The sequence below is a fragment of the Myzus persicae genome, unplaced genomic scaffold, assembly GCF_001856785.1.
Source record: "Myzus persicae strain clone G006 unplaced genomic scaffold, MPER_G0061.0, whole genome shotgun sequence".
In the NCBI taxonomy this organism is placed as follows: Eukaryota; Metazoa; Arthropoda; class Insecta; order Hemiptera; family Aphididae; genus Myzus; species Myzus persicae.
Window position 1 is genome coordinate 57,004 of NW_019103913.1, and position 27,453 is coordinate 84,456.

Here is a 27,453-nt window from a genome sequence, read left to right on the forward strand (position 1 = left end):
CAATTTTTGTGGGTTTCTTTGAAATTGTTTTTCGGTCGTTATAATATACTATACACAGCTATAAGCCTATGTATATTTAGATTAGGTAACTCGTTGTATGATCTGAACAATTTGTACATAATAATTTATTGTGATGTATAAACACATATTTTATTGACGTGTGTGTACATATTATATTATGATATATTATGATCATGGAAAATATTCAGAATTCACTATTCAGAAATTATTTTTACAGCTACCATATATTACAAAGTTCATTAAATTGGTTATCGATTTTTTTTCCACGATATTTTATCTAATCAATGGGCATACTCGATATAATCACGAAAATATATACGACTGGAAGTTCCACGCAGGGAATACCACCTGTATAGATAAATTTAGGATTAATATTTGATATACGGTTAACGATTAAATTCCGAGAGACCCATCGCCCATCGGTCTGTACTGTGTTCACTGCTCAGTTGTATTTCTGCCTCCTGGCTCTCTCTTCTTCCTTGCTCTTTTCTTCAAATCTTCTACCTATTTGATCAAAATTAAAGGACGTTCCTCAATTATTTTCATTTTAAATTAAAACTTTTGTTTAATAAAAAAAGAATCTTGCTGAGATTTTACGTGTGTTAAGTCGTAGGCCGTAGCCTTAAGGCTTTCTACCAGTAAACCTCATATTTTATTTTTCGACTTCAACATAACCCAACAGGTCAGTAAATTATTTTACATTACAAAAAAATGTAGTTAGGTAAAAATAGTATTATCAATTTATAAGGTATTCATTCGATTTTAGAAAATTGTTTTTTATATATTTGTATTTTATCTAAGTGTTTTTTTTTAATGACGTTAGATAGGTATTCTTAGTAATTATTATACAGGTATATATTGTATAAGACGAGTTCGTAATATTATAAAAGTAGAATTAATAATAGCCTGATAGCCAATAGGTATAATACTAGAATGATGTATTTTTTTGTTACCTATAGGTATTATATACAATTTTAATTTTTAATTCATGTCATGTTTTAATTATAGTTTAGTAAATTTAATGTAATCCTTACTCATGGGGTTTTTTAAATGTATTTTTAATTTTAAATTTGGTTTCATTTTATTCGTAAAATATTTCCAATGGGCAACAACTTGAAACAGATTTTGGACCTACCTATGTAAAAGAAAACAATTTTAATGTTAGGTATGATTATTTTGTATCAAATTTTGGTCCTAATTATATATACCTAAAAATAATTGTAAACGTTATAAACAGAATAAGAATGAATTCATTTTAATCAATTAAATTTATTATTTTATCTTAATATTTTATAGTTCATAGATGTAATTTATAGGTAATATGATATAATATAAGTATCGACCGTTGTATTTTATTGAAAAGATAAGCTTCTGGGTCATGAATCCAATTATTACTTTTGAAACAAATATTATAGAAATGAAATGTAAAATAAATGCACAGGTGTTGGATAGTTGTCAAATGCTTTACGCTATTAGTTTTCATGAGCTAACTTACAGTAGAACCTCATTAATCCGGACTAATTGGGGTTCTAGGTTGTCTGAATTAATGTAAGTCCGAATTAAACAAAATAATCAAGAATCTTAAATTATAAAATTTAAATAAATTGTATAGGATATTTGACTATACTTACAATACTTAAGTCTATCTAATACATATATCGAACAATATTAAACCTATGAAATAGTACATAGTTGTATAATTGAACTCATTTTTATGTTTATTTTAATCTACATCATGAACTATCATGATAAAAGGCTACCCGGATTAAGCAAATTCTGGACTAATGCGGTCTGGATTAATGAGGTTTTACTATACTTCTATTATTTTGTTGAGTAGATCACAAAATCACTTTAAATAAAATAATATAACAGTTCACCTGTGGGGTAATCCATAATTAAAATAACAGAATTGACCTTATTGTGAAATCGATTGTGTTATTGGTAGTCACAATAACTGATCAGTAACCACATTTTAAATAGTGGATCACTTTAATGAGAAAGAGGTACAGTATATGGGTAGTTGACTAAATGAAAGTGAAATTTTTCAAAATAGTGTTTTTACCCTATAATCTCGTCTTAAATATGATCTTCAAAATGTGTACAATTTTTGTAAATTTATACTGCTTGAAAACTATATTAAAAATTATATTACAATTACCAAACATTATATCCATAAGGAAATACTTAGATTTATTCTTTCTTTTTTTTGCTTTTGTATAATAATTTAAGGTACTTGTTTGTTATCGCCCCGCCAGTACACCGTATACAATTTATCGCCCCGCCACTCTTGTTTGTTATTGCCCCTCCATAAATAAAAAAAATTTCAATGTATAATATTATTTTATTTTATTTTAATAGTTTTAAATATATAAATGTTTAGTATAAAATTTAAATTAAAAAATGTATAAAATATAAAATATGTATAAAAATGTAGAAAATATATTATGAATCTATAATCTAGTTATAATGGAGGCCAGAATTCGGAAATATCTTTGAGGATAGTTTCAAATGCGTCTTGTTCTCCGAGACGTGTTCTCCACATAAACTCTGCCAAATATGATTCTAGAAAATTTCTGTTAGTTCCACGACGCTTTTTATTGCCCCATTTAGCAGAACCCCAAAACCTCTCAATATGTTGGGTGTGTTGTTTGTAAAAAGCTAATTCCAGTATCACTGTTTGAAACAATTGTAAGTAATTCAGTAAAATTCATAATTTAATTTAATTTTTCGAATTTCTCAGTAGTAGGTAATAAGTAAATGAAATAGTAAACGAATGCCAGCAACGAACTAATATCCTATATCATAAAAATGATAAAATATACTTTTCTCATTTTCTAAAATAGATCACAAACGATTAGCAATAGCGATAAATTGTATGCGATGTACTGGAGGCGCGATAACAAACAAGAGTGGCGGGGCGATAAATTTTATACGGTGTACTGGCGGGGCGATAACAAACAAGTACCTAATTTAAAAAAAATAAATTTAAGTTCTGCCTTTTAATAGAGTGCTGCAATAAAATAATATGAAAGAAATTTTATAAGTTAAATTTATTTTACAATTAAATATGAATTATTTCCATACAATAGCCTAATTTACAAATGTAAATAAAAAATAAAAGTAATAAAAGTAAGTCTCTGTGTGTGTTAAGTGTAATTGGTTTGGAAGGTATGGGGGCTAAGGTGATCTGAAACTTATGGTAATTACACAGAATAAATGAAATAATGGTAATAATTGGTTATGGTAGTGGTAATAATTACTAAATTGTGTTAATCTATTAACGTTATATAATTTTTATAAATTGTCTGGGTATAATAAGGACTAGCTTCCATATTACATTATATATTTTATATTTTTGTAAAACCTATTATCCTTATTGTATACATTTTAATAACTCAGAAACTACTCGTTTTAATAATTGTGATATACATCAATATTTTCAAATGATAATTATCTGATAGTCAATTTACAGTAAAAATTATTGGTTGTAACAAAAAGATATGCATAAATAATTGTAACTTTTTCTTAAAAAGAAATTTATCTTATTATTATAAGATGTAAGACTAATCATAAGTATAAAAATTGTTATTTTATTGGAGACCGATAAAAAATTTGTTAAGTTAGGTCTCAAAAGTACTTAGGTACTTCATTATTATTTATGTTATTCTTTCCCCTTTCCATATATTATGTTATATTATTATATAACCTAATCCCACATGAGTATAAATATTTAATATTATTTTCATTTAAACATTTTCCAATAACTTAACATGTAAAAATATTACATATTAAGATATGATTAGATATTTGGTAACCAAAAAAATACTTAACATAGGTACATTGATAATGTTTAATTTAAACTGGTATTTAAAATAACATTTGTGTGTTAGTATTTTAAATATTAAAATTAAATCTAAATAATTTCATAATAAAATATTTTTGTTACAGAACATCATGACTTTCCCTACTGCTGTAAAAAAATCCGGACCTCTTACAATCTCCAAAACTGGATCAGGATCAAAGACTAGATCACCCGGGTCTCCTCTGAATGCTCCTGCAAAGACGATTCTACCTACATCTTCTAAAGCACCGCTAGCTAGTAAAGCTCCTGAAAAGGTCAATACTGCATCATCCATGAAAAAACCATCTGTTCCTTTGAAAAGTTCAACTGTTAAATCTGTAACTAAAACTGTTACTGATGCTAAGTTAGAACCTGAGAAGACATTAGCTTCTGCTGCCAAAGGAGTGACAAGATCTGTGACTAAACCTCCTCCACTCACTATCAAAGTAACAGATGCCAAAGGATTACAATCTCCAAAAACTCCAACAACATTATCGATAAAATCTCAAACGTTGACCAAGTCCCCATTGGCGACTAAGCCTGCATCAGTTTCTAAATCAACTTCGGTTCCAACTGGAATAGTTAGATCACCATCCATTACTAAATCAGTTACTTCGCCTATGACTAAATCTCCTCAAGTAAAATCTACTTTAACACCAAAATCATTTGCTGTGTCATCTCCAGTTGCCAAATCTCCTTCAACAACAGTAACGTCTAAAACGTTAACAACAAATTCTGCGGTTCCAAAATCACCAATGAAGCTCACCAATTCAACCCTTGCAGCTAAGTCTGTAGCATCTACAGCAATTAAAGCGAGTGCTACATCATTAAAATCTAAAGAACAAGCAACTGTTGTAAAACCTATGACTCCAGTTAAAAAAGCAGCTATACTGTCTATTAAGAGTTCTGCAGGTGTTAAAAGTCCGACTATACCAACAAACAAACCATCAGTGATATCAAAAAGTCTATCTACAGCTTCTAGCATGAAATCAATTTCTTTGAAGACACCTACTTCTCCTTCAAAATTATTAACCAAAGAACCATCTAGCACTGCAAAAGTTTCTTCATTACAGTCTACTAACAAATCTAATGTGATTTCTAAATCAAATCCAACATCTTCAAAAGCTGTTGTTAAAAAAGAATCCAGTTCATTATCATTACTATCTGTGAAGTCTTCTTCGACAATTAAGTCTACTACTTCAGTAGTGTCAAAAACTTCAACATTGAAAGCCAATGCTACACCATTGTCATCATCAGTTGCTAAGAATTTGGTTCCAAAGTCGCCAATAGCCAAAACAAAGCCATTAGCAGTGGTACAAATTCCATCATCACCTACAGTAAGAACTCCATCATCGCCAATTGTTAAAACATCATTATCTCTAGCCGCAAAAACCAAAACTCCGCAATCGCCAACAATTAAAACTAGAACTCCTTCACTATCGTTGGTAAAACCACCTTTATCACCAGCAGTGAAAAGAATGGTACCAACCAAATTGATTTTAAGCCCTGGACCATCTAAAAGCAGGTCACTTTCATCTTCTAAACTCAATTCAGTTTCAACTGAAAGTTTGGCTTCTAGAACATCCCTGAAATCTCCCATGACTCCTACTAGATCAATCAAAGTGGTAACAAAAAGTCCTTCAAAAATAACTAAGAAAATTGAAGAACCAAAAGCTAAAGGTATTCGTGGTGGACAACCCGTTAGGAAGACCATTGAAATTCCAGGAATAACTGAATTACCTTCTAATCTGGTTTTGAACCAACAAGAAACTCTTCAGTTCAATTTTGTATTAGAAAATGCTGATGAAACTGTTTTGAAAGATGAAATTGGATCCATAATCACTCAAACACCAGATCAAGATTTGTCAGAACTTGAGAAATTAGAATCTCCCAAAATGGTTGAAAACATTGATGATGGCCTATGTTTGGCTAATGATTTTGTTAATGAAGAAAGTACAACGTCAAACATAGTGGATGCTCAAAATGTCAGTTTGTCACCGGAGGTCCAAGAACACAATTTAGAAACTATTGAAGAGGACATAACAGAACCTAAAACAATGCCGTCACTCGATGAACAGAAACAAGAAGACGTTTGTATTTTATCAGACTTTGAAGTTGTAAAGAAGGATGATTGTGTGCCACATTTAAATAGCATTTCTTACTCTGTTAATAACTGTGGTATTTCTTTTGATGAAAATCATTTTAATATAACTAATGAAAATGTAACTACTGAACAGTTGGACGAAACACAATCGTGCATCATAGATATTGATGATCACTTTGAACCCATGAATGACAAATTAGTTCTAGGAGACGTGCCTTTTGAAACCGATTCAAGTCAAGATGAAATTTCTGATAATGAACAAACTATTCAACAGGAAGTAATCCAAAATGAAAACTGTGGTGCAGAACAAAACGAATGTGTTGATGATGTGTTTATATTCACAGACAATTTATCATCAATTAATAATTTTGATAGTGCTGATAGTACTGAAAATTTCATTCATCAATTTATGCCAAAATCAATTGAGCGGTCAGTAGGTTCATTATCTATTAGTACAGATGACGAAAGTCTTCTTAGTCGTAAATCTTATTCAGAAGCTGTTTCGGGATCTCCTAAAGATGGTGAATATTATTTTGACTATGATTTTGAAATGGTTGACGATTGTTTGGAGTATGATGATGAGGGACGATCAGTATTTGTTGAAGTGACAGAAAAAGAATTTCCAGAACTCAAACCAAAAGATTTATCTGGCAAAAGAAGGAGGAACAAAAAACAAAAGAAAAGGAATTATAGTAACAGATCAGAATCTCAATCAGGTAAATATTATTTTTTTATCACATAATATAATTATTTTTATAAATTATGATTTTTAATAAATGTGGTTTATTATTTACATTTTAGATTCAAATACTGAAATAAATTACAACCCTGAAGATTTTGATGGAAATGAATTTTGCCGCTACATCAAGATGATGAAGGATTGTTCATTTTATCCAAATGGATTATTTTCGTCAGATTCAGTCAAATTATCTACTTCATCATCCCTATCGTGGTTAGACATATCTGTTCGTACAACTGATGATGACTTAACACCATCCACAGAATACTTAAGTACTTATGAAGTTTTCCAAGCAAGTAATCTGAATAAAGAATTCTTAACCTCAATAATTGGTTCCAATGAAACAACTACGACAAATGAAACTTCGTGGTTTTGGAAATCTATTGAGGGTAAACATCAATCGCACAATAAAGCCAATATAACGCTTAGTCTTCAACCAAGACCTAAACATTTAACTACACCTCGTTTCATGATTCTTTTGGCACTCATTAGTGAGGCTAAAGGTTATGAAATTATACCATCATTGTCTGTAAATTTTGCCACTAAAGACTGTGTGCCCAGATTTGATGAAAAAATTAGACGACTCATGGTTCAAGGATTTTGGCTTATTGGACCTTTAATAAAAGAAAGTTTGTCCGAGGATGAAGAAGTGAACTGTGAAAATCCGTTTGAGTTTGTTGATGGTGACATTGGTTTATGGTGGGCAGGAATCAATATGTTGGATTGGCAAGAACATTTGAAAGAATGCGGTAGTAAGAACCAAGAACTACCCAACTGCTATCAGTTTGTTGTTGAAAATATGGGTATGACTAGACGCAACACAGCTGAGGCCGAAGCAATCATGAATGCTGTACCTGATGACTTTATGAGTGAACTCGATATGGAAAATTTCATTCACACTGTGCGTAATGTCAAGTACTACTGTGGTAACTATTTTGTGGACAGTGAAGAAAATTTAGAAGCACAAAATGAAGTCTTGGAAGATAATGATGATGATCTCATAGAATGGGAAAATAGCCCTGTTGAAAAAATTTAAATACTTTATGGTATTGTTAAGATTTAAATTATATATATATATATAAATTCACTATTAAGTATTTAGTAAGGTAAATAACAATATAAATATAATGACAAAAAATCAAACTGTTATGTTTTAACGTAAATTCATTAATTTAACATATATTATGTATTTTCTTCATTTAAATTTCTAAATGAGAACTATAGACTAAGTATAACAATAAATTATTGTGATGTATCATATAGACAATTAATATAGTTAAAAGTATAATAATAGTTTAGCATGTTTAAATATTTTACCTAACTGGTAAATTGTCATTTTGACTTCAACTTTGTAACACCAAAATATTAAAATAACTATAATTCAAATTGTGTATAAAATAAACTATTTATTATGTTTAATTACATTGTGTTGAATTTTTTTTAACAATCAAAAGCATAATAGTATATTTACAAGAGAAAAAACAATGAACAGCCAACAAAAATTGCACTACTATGAGAATCAATAAGAAATATAATATGTACACGTATTTAAAATATTCAATTTAGCATTAAATAAAATAATTCATAGGTAACATTGAAATAATAACATTACATTGTGTAAGGTACAAAATATCTTTAGTGATTACGTTGGTTTTCAAGTAGTTTTTTCCTAGAAACAATAGGAAACATTGATTTTTGTATAACCTAATAACTTATAATCATATTATAATAAACAAATAGATTATTGATTATAAAATAAAGTATCACAAACAATTATTGTTACAGTCTGATATTTAGAAATAATATTAAACAAATTTTAGTTTGATATGAATAATTTTAACAAATTGTCTTCATTCGTTAAGTTTTACTTCCGTCACAACACTAATTAGTAGATGGTAAAATAGAATAAAAATTTTTGAGATTAATGTTCACAAAATGCATAGTTGTTATTTAAGTACCAGTACAAATTAAGTACAAATTAGTAAAAAAAATCTATACAATTCAAATTTTGACAATCGTAATAATATGTACAAAAAAGAGAATTTTATCACTCAACATCAAAAATGTGTTTCCATAATTTTTTTAAAAGCCTATTAAACACCACATTTCCTTATCTGACACCATATTATCTTATGTTTTTATACTGAAACTACAATTTAATCAAGCTAAGATTATGAAAAACTGAACCAGTTCTTTACACATTTAATTCGATTTTATAAGAAGATTATATTTCAAATACATGTTTCAAAACTCAAAATACAAAAATAAAATATTGATTTAACAAATAATAATTAAATAATTTTAATATTTCATGTTTAATTGTAAGATTTTGTAATTTTATAATGTGTTATTTATTGAATATTCAAAATATTTGCTTAAAGTTAAATACAGTGATATATGAATAGTTAAATGCAAATAGTTAAATAAAACCTTATGAATAATTAACCTGTTTCCAAGTAATTCTATTGTTAAATAAGAAAAATTATTATGTTTGTTAACTAAAATGCAATTATGAAGCAAATTGAAGATTAATTTATTTTGAATAACATAAACATTAAATAATTAATACTGAAGTTTTTGAGTTATGGTACTGTAGTAGTTAAACATTTATTTTCTGTTTTTTTCTAGGTGGTTAATTTTTAAATGGATTATTCTTAAAAGCAAAATTTAAAAACCTAAAATAATAAAAAAAATAAAAATCGAAGTACATAGTTTACTAATATTATGTTTTACGAGGTATTTCAATTAAGTTTATTTACTAATTCTAGTTGTATCATCTAAAATATATTAGCTTTAGTAAATAAAACTAAAAACAAATATATATGTGATGTATTAAAATAATATTAAAAAATAAATCAATACAGTAATAAGCTTTACATTAAACAAGTGTCTTATACAATTTACAAATATCTGAAGTACATACAGTAATTAATGCAACATCCGTATAATATACTATACTCAATTGAGAAATAATAGAAATATTTTAACCTTTATTTTTAATTAAAAATTCTAAAAAGGTTTAATATTTATCAAATTTTTTACAATTAGTAATTTTATAAAATTTAGAGCCACTTAGAAGTACAGTAAACATTTAAGGAGTATAAAATTATTTTTTTTAAAAATCAAATATTTTGATTATTAGTCTAAATTGTCAAATTGGGTAGAGGTTTATGATAAAATCTAATCAGTAAAAAGTAACTAAGAATTATCAGCATCAATAACATTTTGAAGATCTTGTAAGTGGTTTGTATCTTGTGTCTGGACATTTGACGTTTCTGCTTTGTATAAAATATCATGACATAATGGGCATCGATCCTAAACCAAAAAAATTCATTAAAATTACATAAAAATAATATTAATTGATGTACAACTTTTTATTGAATTGCTATAAGAATCAAATTTACAATAGAGACTAAACCTTTATATTAGGGAGCCTTCTGCAGTACTTGAGTAAAAATATTAATGAACTTCTGAAATATTCAAATAAATTTGAATATTTGATACTTTCATAAAGTTTCTGTACTTAGAATAAATTAATAATATTGTCTGTGAGAATCTAATTTTATTTATTAAAACACACAAGATTTTTTCTAGTGTTTCAGTATCTTTCACATTAACAAATCTAATAATGAGAGTGTAACTTATTTTATTTTTAGTATAAATTATTCACCTGTACATAGAGCCATTTACGCAGACAAACACCGTGGAAATAATGATTGCATTTAGTAATTTTTGCTGATCCCATATTTTGATAACATATGGCACAGACATCATCCAATTCAGATAATTGGGCGCTAGTTGCTTCTGGTAAAGATTCAATTTTTTTCACAGCTGTACGGCGTTTAATAAATACTCTCCATCCATCCCTAGCGTCACACCATATGTTGAAATATGCATGTATACACATCATGGATGCACGGACAGCACCACCAGATACAAAAGCCATAATATAAACGCCATTCAGGAACAGAAAGATGCCAAAACAGAATTCCACCTAAAATAAAAATATAACTATAATATTATGAAATAAATGTTAAAAATTTCTAAAATTACCGTATTGCCAAATGATTTGATATAATACACATAATCATCTAATTTCTCCCAAAAGGTTGTGCGATAGGCATCAATTAAGAACAATGAATAGACAGCTAATGATACCAATACTTTTATAATAATTTCAATATTGAAAGAAGAAACTGCTAGTAGCCAAGTGCTAACTGAATGGTGAGACCACAAGTATGTCAACATAGTGATTGGAAACACTATAAGAAATCCGCAAACTAAAAGAGCTCTTAAATGTCTAAAAAATCAAATCAAATTAATTTAAAAACATTCTTGATAATGATTTATATATTACCTATTAAGTGAAGGATTATGTGAAGCACTCAAAGACATTAATAAAGGATTAACCACATTATGAATGTAATGCAGTAGGGCAGCACAAAGTAAACAAACATTACGATAGAGTCTTATAAAGCGCTTTTCTGGATCTAAACCTGTTAGTCCAGTCTGCAAAGCTAGTATATAAAATAATACTGCAGAAATTGTTCCAATACTTTTGTCATCGACGTCATCAGTTAAGAGCACCTAAATAAATAAAACATGAATAAATAATTAAAACCATCTGAACATTTAAATACATGTCCAGTATCTTACCCATTGGAAGAAAGCTCCAATATAATGACAAAAGTATGATACAAAACTTGTCATTCCTAAAACAGCGGTAAATGTGTCACAGCCTTTAATTAACAAATATTTCACAGCTCCAAATAATGTTTCATTTTGTATTTCCATATCAGTTAACAGGTATAAAATTTGTTCCAATACTCGTATGGCCCAAAATATTCGTAGAACACTTGGAATTTGGAGACGAGTCCATTCCACTTCAACCAGAGCAGATATTCCATAATTACTAGAACAAAATACATAATATCCTCTTTGTAGCTCCTGCTAGGCGTATAAATTGTAAAATAAAATAAATAAATAAATATATTAAATGATAGGTACACAGTAAACAGTAAAACTTGCTTAAGACACTCCTGCTAATGCGCTTTTTTGCATCAGATCATAAACATTTCCTATACTAGTCAATGTAAAAACCACCTGTTGAGATGCTTGATTTTTCTCAATCTAATCCGATAAGACGCTCTTTTGTTCAGCAGATTACAATAAATTTCAGTAATTGTGTGAAAATAAAAAAAGAAATTTTACTCATTTAAGTGTACTTATCGCTTTACTTTATCGCTATACCTTTTTTATCATTACCTATTATTATAGTTTTACTATATTTCATTGTATTATGAGATTTAGTAAGTGCAGTTTGTTAGCAAGTGTACAATCGTAATTTCGTTATGGCTGTAAAACGTAAAGCACTATCAATTTTAGACAAACTTGACAATTTGAAGTAATGAGATGAAGGTTTGACCGAGAAAAGAAATGAAAGATATTGCTAATGAACTGAAGATGCCTCCCCCTTCAACTTTAAGAACTTTGTTGAAAAATAGGGAGCTAATTCGGTATGCGCTCTATAGACAAGTTTCTGACTTGGTATGTGCTGTACATAAGTTGATTTGATAGTGTTTTATTTTATTATTTATTCATATTCTGAATGTCTTTTAACATGGCGAGAAAAAGGTCCTGCTTGTCATGACGGTAAAGTCGCCAGCAATAGTGATCAAGCTGGGACTGCAAATTATTTAAAGGAACACCCCTCGTTTTCTTTTAATTTTCAATTAATAAATAATACACACAAAAATAAATATTACTCTTAAAAAACAACCTCAATGAGCGCTATCGCTATGTAACTGAAAACCAAAAAGACGACTGTAATAAAATTTAAAGTAAATATAATTAGAGAAGATCAAAAATAAGATAGAGTAGTAAGAAATACCCAACAAATAAAAACAAAGTAATATGTAATATAACATTGTCCAATATCCCCGTACCAAACGTAGACCGAGTACAGAACAGCAAAACCTGTAGTGTTCTAACCTGTCAAAAAACTGGACTATAGAGAGCATATCGAATTAGCACAAAAAATAGACATGACCTAAAACAAAGCGGGTGGGTAGGTGGGAGCAAACAACAAAAAGTAAGACACGGGAAGTATGAAGAAGTGGAAAATGTTTTATTGGAGTGGTTTCAATAAGCTCGCAGTTTAAATTATCTAATAAATGCAGGTGTTATCACAGAAAAGGCTATGGAGATTGTTGTACATCTCAACATTACCAAATATAGTGGATCAGTAAGCTGGACAGATTTTGTAGTAAGCATGGCTTCAATTCCTACATAAGACGTTTGAGGGCTGTTCCCATAAAGAGCGTCTTGAGCAAATTTCACTGTACATAGTTTACATAAATTATTGAGATCATACTTATTAGTTGGCAGTGTTGGCACATATAAATAATCATAATATAGCTAGTAATAGTAATAATAATGTTCAAAATGGCCTTACTTGATGGTCTCTCGTGTACGACTATATCCATTACGAATTAAATTTGTAATTGTAAATAGATTTAACCATAATGTTTTCAGCATTATAAACAATGGCAACAATGTTGATAATACCGTAACTGTATTCAAAAATCCATGTCTCCAAGTACCGGGTAAAAATGCGACTAAAGTAGGAATAGTAAAGCTAAAGCTGAAAACCTGAAATATTTTTTATACATTACTTTTTATTCATATTAAAGTTATTAGATAGTATATGTATTTACTTTATGGATTGATTGATTTGTTGTAAAGACTTGTAAAAAGTCAAATACTAAAGATAAACAACACTGTAGGATTAAATTGCGGAATAACAGGTATAAAAAATGTGCGATTTGTAATTCTGTAAGAAGATATAAAAATCCATCTACATCCCATGTTATATCTTTATTAAAAGCATCAGTTTCAAAGTTTTCATATTTTCCGTATATAACTTTTAGTGTTTGTATGTTTGCCCAATAAGAAAGAAGTACAATACAGACAGAAACTACATGGAAGTACACTAGATATAAGTATCTGGCAGGTAGAACAAATAAACATGACGACGAACAAAATACTAGAAAAATTAAAAATTAAATTAAATTAACTGATGATGTTGAATAGTTATTTTTTTGGAAAATGTATTTAACTTACTCAAACAGGATACAATTATTTTGATGAAGGATAGAAATATGGCCTTGTAATATTGTGCGGACTCGCTGATCTCAATCTGACTGAGTGTGCTATTTACAAACTCATTATTTACTGGAAATACTATATCAGCCAAATCTGGAAACCCGAAACTAGTTTTGAAGAGTTCATCCATAATAAATATGGGTGGAACCCTTAACAAATTACAGAGGCTCATGATAGCTATAGTTTTGAATATTTAACCTCAAACTACATATAACAAAACCTGAAAATAATTACAGAAATTAAGAACATACTGGTAATATAAAATCAGAAATAATAATATGTAAATGATTACTTGGACTTTATGAGGACACAGATCAACAACCACAGGTACAGCCAACGATGAGCAGAAATTATTTATTGTCAAAAACATGTGAATAATTTATAGTATCATGTTGATGATACGTTTTGATTAATCAAGGTGATTTTTTTTTCTTGTTGACAAATACATAATATTGTTTAATCCTGAAAACATACTGTGCAGCAGAAAAAGGAGGGCAATTACGACGAATATTATCGGTAGAAGATGGGTAACACTTTTAAGTACGGAACTCGATTTCCTCGGTATTACACGGTACGGAAGTTAAACATATCCAAAGTTACACATCGATTCGAAATCTTATATTATTTTATTGACTGTCGTGAGTGTCGTCAGTCATCGTACACGAATTGGCGATTGTATAATTTATGATTAGCGATTTGTAATGACATATCTCCTTCACCACACAATATTCATTCTGATCAGACCTGTCCTGCGGCAGGATAGCAAGCAGCTGACTATAATCATAATAATGATATTATCATAAAACCAAGGTATAAACGATAACCTTCTCTACCGTGATAAAACAATAAAGTTATTGTTTTTTTAAATAATCATTTCGACGCATAAATCCACGGTCGATTGTAATAATTTTTGATTATTATTTTTTTAAATTAATGTCGATAGAATATTTTCGCTCAGTCATTAACTTGAAAATGTTATGATTCCTCAAATGTTTTTGTAAGTGAAAATTTAAAAAACGTTGAGCGTAAATCCGCAATAATTTTTTATGAGTGTGAAGTTCAATTTTTATAAAATTTATACAAATTATTTTGTAGTAGAAATTCACAAACAATTTTCTTGTTATATCTGAGAATTGAAAATTTAATACTATACAAGATTCCTCATAAGTTTGTTTACCTTTATTAAAACCAAAATATCTAGGTACCTACCGGAAAGCCAAATTAAATATTTATGAGCGTTTGAACTTTAGAAGTTCAAAGTTTTACAACATTGGCTATTTATGGAGTAATTTTCTTAAAGCATTAGAAGTTAAAATGTTGATAAAATTTATTAAATTGAAAATTGACAAATCATTAAGTAGTTAAAGATGTATTAAACGTTTCGCGTTTGACTTTTATAGCTAAGAGTTGAAAAATTAAAACAAGGTTCCGCGTAAATAGGTAGTTCATTTTGTAACCAAAAAATCTGCGAATATATAAACACAATTTTTTTAAGTTCAAATTTGGACGAAATTACAAAATATTACACATCAAAGAATAACGATTTTAGTTTTATTATTGTTGTAATTTAAAAATATTATTCATGGGTACTTGATAGTTGATCCTTTTGAAGTATATTATTACATACAAATATGATACCTACTATAGAAATATCGTTATTAAATTCTACCGGCTATAGTAATAATAACAATATAATTATAATATAAAATATCCTAATCGTCTCCGCTCAGAATCGTTTTTCTTGTATGTACAATGATATTAACTGAAGTTGAAAATTAAAGTAGACGGTATTATTTTGCCTATATTTTGTCCTATGTACAGACAGCCACACAACAAGTAATAAAAAAACACACATCGTTGTAAAATTAATATATTCATTTCCCCGCTAAGAAACAAATATAATTCATATAACTTCATATGTTTTGAATTTAGTTCAATAAGTGTTCTTTATAAATTATTACATAGAACAAAACGGCCAAGAGCTTAGTTTGGACGTAGCCAAATAAATAATAATAAATAAATCCAATGACTTAGGTACTCAGAAACTTGAACCTTCATGACATGTCGCATCTGTCACAGAAGAACTAGTTGATATAGATTCTCTATAAATAATTCATTAAAATTGTATAAATTATATTTTATGTGAAACTGGTTTGTAGGTACCCATAATTTTCTATACCGCCATGAAATTGTCTACTTAATAAAAATTGCAAGAATATGATTGGTTGAAATGAAGCTCGATTAGAAAATAAAAAAAATTACTTACAAAAATAGGTACCTATCTATATACAAATCTTACACCCAGTGGCGTATTTACGGGGGGGGGGGGTCCCCGGGTCTCGACCCCCCCCCAGAAAAAAAAAAGGTTAAAAAATCATAAATAGCTTGCTACGTGGTATTGAGAAAAATAATATTAATTTATATTATCATTATGTGTTTTAATGTTTGTATTACAATATTTTTAAAAATAACTTGAGTTTAACTATTGGTTATGTTGTTATCGCTTCGTCGCCATCAGAAAATCAATTCTTCGATTTCATATTGAAAATTCATCAGAAACATCCACAAAAAAATCATTGAAAAGAAGTTGCGAAACTAGATGGATAGAACGATTTCACGCAATAAACGATTTTATAGAACTTTATGAGTATGTCATTGAAGCATTGGATACAATTTCAGAATGGGACGATAACGATACTTCGAATAAAGCAAGACGTCTTAGAAGTTCTATTTTAGATATAGAGTTTTTGATATCATTATTCGTATTGAACAAAGGTTTTAGTATAGGTTTACCACTTTCAAAGTTCCTACAAAAATCAAATATCGATCTTAAATTGGCTGTACAATTAGCAAATGATACAAAAAAAGAATTACAAGAACTTAGAACACACGTCGATGATGTTTTTAAAAAAATATTTGAAGAAGTAAAAGTAGTAGCCGAAAAATTCGATATTGAAATTAAAATTCCGAGATTATCAAAAAAACAAACTAATAGAAGCAATATACCATTAAATACTCCGGAACAATATTATCGAGCATCAATTTTAATTCCTTATCTTGACAAATTTATTACAGAGTTAGAAGAAAGGTTCAATGTTCATCGATCGATTTTATCAGGTTTCGATTCTCTATTTAGGGAAAATGGTCCCATTGAAGATATTATAATTCTTTCAAATAAATACAATGCAGATTTACAGAATGATGGAACTCAAAATGAAATTATTGAAGCAGAGTACAAATTATGGCAGAGAAAACTCATGCAAACAACAGAGAAACCAAATAATGCTCTAGAGGCTATGGCTATGTGTAACCAGTCAATTTATCCAAATATATTTAAACTTCTTCAAATCTTAGTCACGCTTCCTGTTTCCTCTGCAACAAATGAAAGAACATTTTCAAACTTAAAAAGAATAAAAACATATCTAAGGAATTCCATGTCAGAGGTAAATTATTATAAACTTAAAAAATTATTCTTGTAATTTACAATTAATAAAATATTTTATTTATTTTTTTGTTTAAAGGGAAGATTGAACGGTTTAGCTATGCTATCAATAAAAAAAAACTATTCAATAAAACCAGAAGAAGTTATTGAAGAGCTGGCGAAAAAAAAAAGACGTCTACCTTTTTTATTATAAAAACTATTAAAACTATTAATTGACATTTCACATTTGTATTCATAATAATAATGAAATATATAAATAATATCATTATTAAATCATAACTCGTATGTATTTTTTTTATAATATTATAAGCTTATACTTAATATTTAGACCCCCCCCCATAAAAAAATTGAAAATACGCCACTGCTTACACCTATATATCTGTTACTTTTTTTATAAATTATATCAGTTACCCGGTATTGTTGATAAGTTATATATCATATAAATAATAATTATAAGCTATTAGGCTTTTTTTTTTTTGTCTAGATTTGTGTTCTTTTGAAACAATAAATTATGTTTGTATAAATCGCTGATTGTAATTGTACTTTAACTAGATGCCTATAATAGATACCTCACGTTTATTGCAATTTTTTTTCTTCGAAAATTAAATAAATTCATATTTAAAAAATGATATAGGTCAAAAAAGGCATCCTGTAATTTGTATAGTGGCTTGAAAGTATGCAGATACGATGTGTCAATGCCTTGAGTAAACTGTAAACATGATGTCATTTATCTGAAGAGGGTATTATAACTTACTTACTTACCTATTTAATTTTTTATTTGCAGATCTCCTTGTATTAGAAAATTAATACCCACAACGTTTAATTTAAATCCTTTTAAGATTTATATATTATATTTTCAGAGTTGAAGTAACTAATAACATACCAATCGGAAATCAGTGATTTTTTTAAAAATAGACATTAATTAATAATTTATATAGGTACATTTACGTGTGTTTTTTAATTTTCTACACATGATATGTTACTTGTAGCGACGCCTTCGCCAATTTGTATTCTAAAAAAATATTCTATCTGCATACAAAGGAATTCCGAATAACAGAGACACGTTTTTTATTTTCGTCTTTAAAATCTATCCTATGAACTATCCTACGAAGGTATGAATATTGGTCAATAACGGTAGAAAAGAAATGGAAAATTGTATACCTAAGTAGTGATCGACCTGTTATGAAACTTGTTGCGGTAAGGATATTTGGTATCTGTATGTGGGTTATGAGCATTTTTAATTTACGCTATATTATACTCGCAAAACTTACTAAAAAGATTAAACTATCGTAAAAAGACCACATACACACAGATAATGTTTTTACCATCAATTTTCATAATAGGTAAACGTGATCTACTGAGAGTAAATTTGCCATGTTGGCACTTAAAAGACTGAGGCAACAAAATATGTCCGTGTAGCTAGTTTTAATAAATTACATCAGGACGCGCATACGTCATAATATATTCACAGTATATGTCCACGATTTAAGATAGTCTATTGTGGCTATGTCCAACAACACAGTAAAGTCCTTAGATCACATTGTGAAATGGATAAACTTGGCTAATCGTGCCTAACCAACTTATAAACATGGCCTTGTAAGGTTGTGACCTAAAGGCGCCTCCGTGTCCGTGCTCAAAATATTCTTGTCGTTAATTAATTGATTTTCTCTCTATCCGCCAAATTAAATTATAATGATATTGTTTATAATAAAAAACAATACAACGATTTCACGATTTTAGACCATAATTGTTCCAACTTCACCTACGGCGGAAGAAGGCTGGTTTCCACTGGACTGTTTACGTATCTTCCTGTTCTGCGATATTGTGGACTGTGGTAACGTTTTCTAATAAGAAATGCGGAGTGCGGACACGGTTGCACTATAACCTGTTGTTATTTTTCCAGGATAAGATACTTACCACTATTTAACAAACAATAGCTCAAAATTCGAATTTCAAACTTTATTACTTATTTGAAGTAAAAAGCGTGGTCAATAAACAGTACCCATTATGGCTTTATTTACAGTTTATTAGCTACTTAAATAATTTTTTTATTATATCATTAAAGTTATATAACACATTTTTTTAATGATTTTATAAAGACTGACTGTTTCATTGCCAAAAAACCACATTTATGACAGTTAGTACTTTCCCATTTGTAACAAATTTAGGTATTTTTACAAACAATCAAATGTATAGAATTACAAAACTATTAGTTTTATTTTTCAATTTTCAAAATGTAAATATATAAATTTATATAATTGTACAAAATAAATGATAAATATTGATTGTTATTGCAACATTAAATGGACTTTATAATTACAAATTACAGTAACATATTAATAATAAGTAACAGTATAGTATTAACAACTAGTAAAATATAAACGATACAAATATCTGAATAGGTATACTAACAAAATACAAAATTTTAGACTAGGTACTCTGTAATTCTTGTAATTAACATTGAATAAACATATAGTTTGTTAATATTTAAATTTTTTTAGTGAGAATTTATCCCATTTAATTTGTGCCCTATGCCCCAATATAAGATTCAAGATTTTGATTTTATTTTACTTAACATATTTTAGAATATATCAAATAATATAATCATGATCATAAATCTAATACAAAATACAATGTTTATTTAAAAGTTGTAATAATTATATAAATGGGTTAATAATTTTGGTTCATTGTTAAGATAGTATAATTGATCCCGATTGATAGTACTTACTAAGTTATCAAGAAACTAAAAATAACTAAAAATTATAAAACACACATAACTGCTGTATAATGTATTATGTGGTATAGTGGTACCTAAATGTGAGTGGTGTCATTTTATTTTATACAAACAAATAATGTATATTATACATTCATATAACACATTTCAACTTTATAGTAATACTACTTACAAGTTATTCCAGTATAGTACTAACTTTACAAATTAACTCAATTTAGACTTAGACTTTATTACAATTAATAATAATAAAAATTGAATAATTATAATAATATATGTAAGTTTATTTAAAAATAATTTTTTTATTGTAATATCAATGATAACAGTATTTTAATTATTAGTATAATTAATTTGATTTGTAGTACCTAGTAGCCATTTTCAAGTCTTACCACAGACTATTTTTTTCATAATATCCACAAATTGTGTTATAAAAATATTTCAAATTTTGTCAACAAAATTCTTAAATAATACTTGATTTTTTAAAACTAAGGCTGTAAATAGCACCGTGCAAAAGGAATACACAAAGAAACATTCAAAATGCAATTACAAAATTCTTATAATCTTTGGTTGAGGGAAGTACCTATTGCTGATGGAACTAACGAGACATTAAAAATTGTTATCTTTTTTTAAAATAAATCTCTGATAGTAGATTTTTTAATCTATAAATATGTAATAAAAGATTTGAATTCAATCTTGAATTCCATACAATATGTAAAAACAGTCTTAACTATATAAGGTAGGTATGAGTGACATTTCAATCAAATCATATCATCCAAGTTTTCTTAATAACCTTATACTATAATAATATTATATATTACATTAAGTTGAGCATTTTAAATAGTAAACAGAATAATTAAGAACAATAAAAAAAAATGTAAATTTATAAATTACCAAATACTAAAATACACTAAATGAATGTTTTCAATAAACCAAACTTATTTAGAATATACAATCAGTTACTTACATGCCTAGGTACTTCATTTAATACAATTTAACCATTAACAAAACACATTTTAATATATTTAATTATGGAAGGAATGTATATGTAAATTATAAACAATCTTATTTTTAATCAAAATGTAAAAGGTAAATGGAATATAATACAATTCTTTATAAAAAAAAAATGGTTAATAGATAAATATTATTGAAAAGAATCTTTAAATGTATTCTATAGATAATATTATTAATTCTATGGTTAAGAAATGAAACCTCAGAAAAAGTAAAGGCCATACAAAATAAATGTAAAAACATTATGCTACAAAATAGTCATTACTCTTTAGTTGACTTAAAAACACCATTGACTAATATATAATTTACATTATTTATAATTAAATATCTGTAATTAAGTATTGCTCATGAAATGTTAATTAACTTAATATTGAGTCAAATTATTTATGGCATTATTTGTTATTATGTTTGATTTTTAATTGTGTGCTTTTTTTTACCTAATTATAAATTCACAAATCTGTGACAGAAGAGCTTTTTTTTGATGAGTTATTCATTTTAACAAATCTTTTCTCCGAGGAGTCCACTCTATAATAATAAAAAAAAAAAATACATGTTTTAAAAATGTATAATGTATGATTTAATTTTTATAAAAGACTACTAACAGTTACTTAATTTTTAAAGTATGTATTTGAATTTGGAACAGTTTTGTTTAACAGTATTTTTTAAGTTTAATATAATTTGTAAGCAATGGCACTAGGATTCTATTTATTAAAATTTTCTATATAGCTGTATTTTTGTATGGCTACAATGCTACATATAAGATAGTAAAACAACAAATAGTATAAAGCGAGAAGTATCAATCTTATGTATAGTCTTATATTTTACCTTTTTGATTTATCACTAGATTTTTCTAATTTTTCTAGACGCTCATTTATTAATGACAATTGAGAACTTCCATTCTGTAAAAATAATGTATTTAATATTTGTAAATAAAAAAATTGATTTTTGCAGAAATTACTTACAGTAATTTCGTTTTTATTAACATTAAAAGAATTTAACTTTGACTCTAATGTTTGTTCCATTAATTTATGTGCTGCTCTTATTTCTTGAACAATATCTAAATAAAAATAACACATTATTATTTATGTACTTTACTGAAAATTACATAAAGTAGTGTCCACTGCATATGTCTACAAAGGTAGGTGAAGTAATAGAATTCAGTAGGGGCGAAAAAAGTTTTTAGATGTCTATAACGTTTTATGAATTCATGACATAAAGTGGTATATTACATAAAGCTGTTATGAATCAATGAATGGAATTTTGTGTGTTAAGGTTAACCTATCATTACAAATCAAACTGGTTTAGACAGCCGTTTTAATCAATAATTTTATCAAACAAGCGAAAGCTGAGAAAATGACCTATATAAAAGACTAAATTCAGTGCCTCAGCATATAGGTGTACAAATATTTAATAGGTACTTTTGAAAATTACTTGTAATAGATCCTGGATCTGTACAACCACATTTGTCGTTATTTTTACTTGATATATCCAATTTTAAATTTCTTAATTCAATTTTCACTAATTCTAATTCGTTAGCTAGTCTCTGATTATCTTTTTTCAATTCGGCCACTTCATTAGCATAGTAGGTATCATACGATCCTTGGTCTGATTCACTGCTCAGTAGTTCAAATTTATCATCTTGGTTATTTAAACCTGGATCACTATGTGTACGTTTGATTTCAGATTCGTTGTCCGCAATATTAATAGGAGGTAAACTAGTAAATTGATCTCTGGATGACATATGTTGACCGGGTTCTAGATATTCTCTGCCAATACCGACTGACACATATGGTTGATAAATGGGATATAAGGTATGAAAGCGTGGGTCGACAGGTATATTAACTGGAACAGGATAGCCACATACAGCAGAGTCTGACATTGTAGGATACAATCGTTGATTGGAGTGATTCCACTGGTGTGGAGAGAATTCGGATATTTGTTCATTACAACTTGGTGGCCGATTATCAACCTTTGAATTTCTTGATCTTGAAGGTTTGGGCTTTTTTGTAGCGTTATAATGGTTTCTATTATTAGCAGAATCTCTTTCAAAATTATAGTCAGACAAATTTGTTCTGTAATTAAAAAAATTCACACAGACATACATAGTGATGTATAATAAATAAGTATATAGATAAATTAAATTTAAGTTAGTTTTATTGTAATATAATTGTTACCTGTTAAAGTTGAACATTTTATATTTATGTTAAAATAATAAAATCCAAATTTGTTAACTAATACCTAAAAATCCAAATAATAAATTTTATTAATTCTAATGAACCATTTTATTTTTATAATATTAAATTAACTGATAGTGTAGGTATGATGATAAAAATTATGATAACACAATTGATGGCCATGATGACGAAACTATGTGGAAAAAATAATAAATACAAAATATACATAAATATATTATGCAATATACATACTAATATACTATGAATATTAACTATACCGACATTAGTCAGTAAAAAAACCTTCACGTTACCTAGTTAGTACTTAGTAAGAATAGGATATAAAATGGATTTAAAGAACTCTAAAAATGTACAGAGAAAATGTGATTAATGTATTATATATTTATCCTAATTTATGAGTGATTTTGTGTGAACACCGGCAATTTTATTTTATTATTACTTATTGCATTAATATTTTTAGATAACGACTTTTTAGAAAAATGAATAATTATTGATTTGATGCGAATAAAACAAAAATAGTGATGATTAGATATTTATTGAAAATGTAAAATTTATTATATTCTTAATTCTTATTCAAACAAAGGTAGATAAATAATAAGACATAGGATTCCATACATTATAGTTGATTATGAAATGTATACTGTAAGAACTAGGGGAAAAACTTAAAGAACAATATACCTATACATTAAAAATAGAAACAAGTATCTATAGCAACATATCTTGCACAAACCCCAATTATTTTATGTACAATATAAATTGGTTACCAACCTGTCATGGAAAATACAAATAATAAAAAATTTTAAAAATGGATTTTTTCATTTTTTTTGCAATATTTATTTATGGATGATAAAGCAAACAAAATATTTCTAAGTTGAGTGTTTTAAAAAATTAAATAATCATTTTTATTATTTTTTATTTATTTGAGCAACTATAATAACAAATATATTGTTCTATGATAATAATACTGAATATAATGTTATGTAATGCACTGACTAAAAAAAAAAACTGAAAAGATTAAACAAACTTAAAACAATGAAAATTAAATTTAGTATTTTTTTGGTAACAAAAACATTATGGCTTAATATGTTTGATGAGATCAAAAATAAATAAGAATAATACAATTAAAAATAATTATACAATAAATGACATTATAAATCTAGTTTCCTGAGGTGTTTAACTTGTTTTGATTGATAATGTTACTATAGTACAGTACATTATTATAGTTCAGAGGTTATTTTAAGTTAAAACATGACTCAAACACCTTAGGATACTTTGTATTAAAACATAACAATACAATAAGACTACATTTTACTATAAGCCCAAATATTTAGCAAATTTTTTAAGCTAATGACATAATATTTATTAATTTATTGTTAATTATTATAAATTTATAATCTAGTATAACAATTTTTAAAACAATAAAAAAAAAAAAATAATATAGAAGAGAAAACCCACAGTCAACGATAATATAATAAATTAATTAAAAATTAATATTTTATAGCTTATTACTGACTTACATGAACACAATTATAAGGCTTATTTTTCTAGGGGCTAAATTTTTACTAGTTTAGGGACGGATTTACATCATTGCTGACCCCTGTTCACTTTAATCTTTTAGTTCATTAGTCATTTTTTTTTTATATTCCAACTGGCCACCAATAAATTATATAAAAAAAAACATATTGTTCGACTAGTAATAAATTGATTAGATACATATTTAAAAATAGTTAATGAATCGTTCAATTGTGAAATCAAATAACAATTCAATAGGTATTTAGTGAAAGTCACTGTTCAACAATCATATTTTCAAAAAAACCTGCCATTATATGCAATAACTGTTACGCAAAATACAATTTAGGTAATTTAAAATATAATTTCAATACAAAATTGCCGCTCCTCAAAAAATTGATACTTTAGTCTAGACTGTTTATTTTGCGTGACACTAAATTCGCCACTGTACACAATTTTATAATTAATAATTATTAACTAACTATGTTAATTTTATATTCTCATGTATTTTACTAATATTTAATTTGAACACAATTACTGCATCACACATTAATTGTTATGGGGTATAGTAAATATATACAAGATAACATAATATGCTCATTATTTTGTGTAGAAACACTGGAGTACCTACTTCAATGTATTGTCAATAGTGATCATGTTCAGTTCATTAAAATTTTTTAAGTTAAATGAAGATAAAAATATTAAATTTTTTTAAACCATTAATAATTAATATAGTAGTGTCTGTAGTATATACTATATAATCAATAGTATATATACTATGTATGCAAGTTTTACTAACTCAGATTCAATGTTTACCAAAATAATAAAAGTTTAAGTATCACTAATACATTTAGTATTTAAAGTTATAAAATATAAATTTGTACTATCTGAGCAATATCAACATTATGATAAAATTTACTTATACTCAACCTAAATTGGTGTATCATAAATATAATATTTTACTTGCCTTTTTTAAAATTTTTTGCATTTTTTACACCATACTCTGAACATAAGCACCACGGTGTTAAAGTCTTATTACATTTTAACTCTATATCCAACACTAGCGTAGGTACACCATCTATGAGCAATTCATGTTTCTTTTTTACAAAATAGTTAACATTATGTAATCCAGTGTGTCTATCACGTTTTCTTGTTACTTCACGTTGGTTATAGCATTTTGTCATATCGCGTTTCCGAACAGTTCGATCATGATTGTGTCTGAAAAATAAAATAAAAATATTGATTTCAGGTATAACAATTTCCTGCTTAAAATATGCATGATCATACAAATTGATTCATTCTCATACCTGAATGTATTTGATGTGCCTGTTGTTAAATTTCCTGGTCTATGAATACCTATCTTGGCTTCCTTAAGACGTAAATAGAACTCATCATCTTCAAGTCCCCAACCCCAATAATTGTTACTTAAGCCATCGATTTGTATAAAGTCTTCTCTATTAATATCATAAAAATGCCCATAAATCAACCAAATATTTAAAAATTACATTTAAATAACATACTTGGTAATAAGTAGAATACCGCCTACAAATGAAGCATAATGGTATCGCGGATGTAAATGAGGTGCAGCTATGTGGTTAACATGGCCAGTTGGAGGATAATGATAATCAAGTGCAGGGTTCAGAGGAAATAAATCAACATCGTGCATAGCTATATAATCGATCATGCTGTATGAGGACATTATTTCTTTAAACCCAGCATTGATCAATGAACCTCTGTTAAAACGGTGCTGATCAACCTAAATGGTGAATAAAAAAGAATATTTTTAAATTTATTATAGGTAATTATATTTGAATATGACTAGCTTAATTACTTGGTTGATAACAAATATCTCATGCAGTACATCTTGGTTTTTCAGGAACGAATGAATATGTGGTACAAATTCTAGCAGTTCATCAAACCTTTCTCTAAAAGGTATGATGATGCCAAGTCTATTACCCTTCAACACGGAAGAAGCTTGTTCTCGTAACCGTATATTTCCACCATTTTCAAGTTCTCCTAAAAAAAAATTCAAGTACTTATTAAAAATAAAAATAAATGCCAAACATTTGAAATTTCAAACATGTTAATCAGATAATAATAATTAATATGCAACACAGGTACTTACGCACATACAACAGTGACAACAAAAGAGTGATTACCAAAGTGAGTATGATTCCAATTAATAAAATTTTTGCTTTAAACATCATGATTATAAAATATGTATTGAATTTCTAAAAATTATGTTACTTCATTCATAATTCAGTTAGAAACAAAAAAAACAGGAACATAAGAATTGATGCATGACAAATGAGAAAGTGTTTAAGAGTTAGAAAGATTTTGTACCTATTTGATTGTAAATAGTACTTTAATTTAAACTAGTCCTTTTTCAATTCTACTGAAAATACATTTAACCCTATCAAAACTTTCAAAAACTAATTCTTCGATCATTGTAAGTTAAAAATGTTTATTTTCTAATATATTTAGAGAATTTAAATCATCTACAGCGGATTTATTCATGACGATTGACGAAAAACATTCAAATATGTACAAAACAATTAATAATAACAAAACAGATAATAAATGATAATTTGTTATCTACCTGTTTAACTCTAGTCACGGTTTAAGATAGGGATGAAACCTCGACAGTGGTAACCTATTTATCCATCGCACAATAGCAAATTGTCTTCCATGAAATAAAATAA

At 27.4% G+C, this 27,453-nt stretch overlaps 5 protein-coding genes across 5 annotated transcripts; 2 read left to right on the top strand and 3 right to left on the bottom strand.

Moving 5' to 3' along the window:
• Positions 1-433: 433 nt before the first annotated feature.
• On the top strand, positions 434-8,871 carry LOC111036243 (cytadherence high molecular weight protein 1-like). The gene is made up of 3 exons (XM_022318205.1): positions 434-703; positions 3,970-6,682; positions 6,768-8,871. The coding sequence occupies exons 2-3, from the start codon at positions 3,976-3,978 to the stop codon at positions 7,739-7,741; spliced, it is 3,681 nt and encodes a 1,226-aa protein (XP_022173897.1). The 5' UTR covers positions 434-703; positions 3,970-3,975; the 3' UTR covers positions 7,742-8,871.
• A 611-nt stretch (positions 8,872-9,482) lies between these two features.
• LOC111036246 (protein TRC8 homolog) lies at positions 9,483-14,618 on the bottom strand. The gene is made up of 9 exons (XM_022318209.1): positions 14,162-14,618; positions 13,828-14,089; positions 13,422-13,750; positions 13,160-13,356; positions 11,362-11,617; positions 11,063-11,292; positions 10,759-11,005; positions 10,376-10,699; positions 9,483-10,020 (listed from the first exon to the last, which is right to left on the bottom strand). The coding sequence occupies exons 2-9, from the start codon at positions 14,039-14,041 to the stop codon at positions 9,904-9,906; spliced, it is 1,914 nt and encodes a 637-aa protein (XP_022173901.1). The 5' UTR covers positions 14,042-14,089; positions 14,162-14,618; the 3' UTR covers positions 9,483-9,903.
• Positions 14,619-15,149: 531 nt separating this feature from the next.
• LOC111036238 (52 kDa repressor of the inhibitor of the protein kinase-like) lies at positions 15,150-17,504 on the top strand. The gene is made up of 3 exons (XM_022318201.1): positions 15,150-15,154; positions 16,388-17,312; positions 17,391-17,504. The coding sequence occupies exons 1-3, from the start codon at positions 15,150-15,152 to the stop codon at positions 17,502-17,504; spliced, it is 1,044 nt and encodes a 347-aa protein (XP_022173893.1).
• Positions 17,505-21,486: 3,982 nt separating this feature from the next.
• On the bottom strand, positions 21,487-23,313 carry LOC111036256. Its single transcript, XM_022318224.1, has 5 exons — positions 23,225-23,313; positions 22,482-23,122; positions 22,013-22,107; positions 21,876-21,949; positions 21,487-21,575 (listed from the first exon to the last, which is right to left on the bottom strand). Exons 1-5 carry the CDS (start codon positions 23,239-23,241, stop codon positions 21,500-21,502), a joined length of 903 nt encoding a protein of 300 aa, XP_022173916.1. The 5' UTR covers positions 23,242-23,313; the 3' UTR covers positions 21,487-21,499.
• A 1,383-nt stretch (positions 23,314-24,696) lies between these two features.
• Positions 24,697-27,330, bottom strand: LOC111036252 (beta-1,4-galactosyltransferase 7). The gene is made up of 5 exons (XM_022318221.1): positions 26,877-27,330; positions 26,583-26,767; positions 26,272-26,507; positions 26,059-26,205; positions 24,697-25,969 (listed from the first exon to the last, which is right to left on the bottom strand). The coding sequence occupies exons 1-5, from the start codon at positions 26,956-26,958 to the stop codon at positions 25,711-25,713; spliced, it is 909 nt and encodes a 302-aa protein (XP_022173913.1). The 5' UTR covers positions 26,959-27,330; the 3' UTR covers positions 24,697-25,710.
• Between the last annotated feature and the right edge of the window lie 123 nt (positions 27,331-27,453).

Coding starts and splice junctions, on each gene's coding strand:
- LOC111036243 (XM_022318205.1), top strand. CDS start 3,976: ATGACTTTCCCTACTGCTGTAAAAAAATCCGGACCTCTTACAATCTCC. Junction 6,683..6,767: donor CAGATCAGAATCTCAATCAG/GTAAATATTATT, acceptor TTTACATTTTAG/ATTCAAATACTGAAATAAAT.
- LOC111036246 (XM_022318209.1), bottom strand. CDS start 14,041: ATGAGCCTCTGTAATTTGTTAAGGGTTCCACCCATATTTATTATGGAT. Junction 11,618..13,159: donor CGTACACGAGAGACCATCAA/GTAAGGCCATTT, acceptor ATTTTGTTCTAG/TAATTATGGAATATCTGCTC. Junction 10,700..10,758: donor TCAAATCATTTGGCAATACG/GTAATTTTAGAA, acceptor TTTTTATTTTAG/GTGGAATTCTGTTTTGGCAT.
- LOC111036238 (XM_022318201.1), top strand. Junction 17,313..17,390: donor TAAGGAATTCCATGTCAGAG/GTAAATTATTAT, acceptor TTTTGTTTAAAG/GGAAGATTGAACGGTTTAGC.
- LOC111036256 (XM_022318224.1), bottom strand. Junction 22,108..22,481: donor AGATCCAGGATCTATTACAA/GTAATTTTCAAA, acceptor ATTTTTATTTAG/ATATTGTTCAAGAAATAAGA. Junction 21,950..22,012: donor TTAATAAAAACGAAATTACT/GTAAGTAATTTC, acceptor TTATTTTTACAG/AATGGAAGTTCTCAATTGTC.
- LOC111036252 (XM_022318221.1), bottom strand. CDS start 26,958: ATGATGTTTAAAGCAAAAATTTTATTAATTGGAATCATACTCACTTTG. Junction 26,768..26,876: donor GTTGTCACTGTTGTATGTGC/GTAAGTACCTGT, acceptor ATTTTTTTTTAG/GAGAACTTGAAAATGGTGGA. Junction 25,970..26,058: donor GGCACATCAAATACATTCAG/GTATGAGAATGA, acceptor TTTATTTTTCAG/ACACAATCATGATCGAACTG.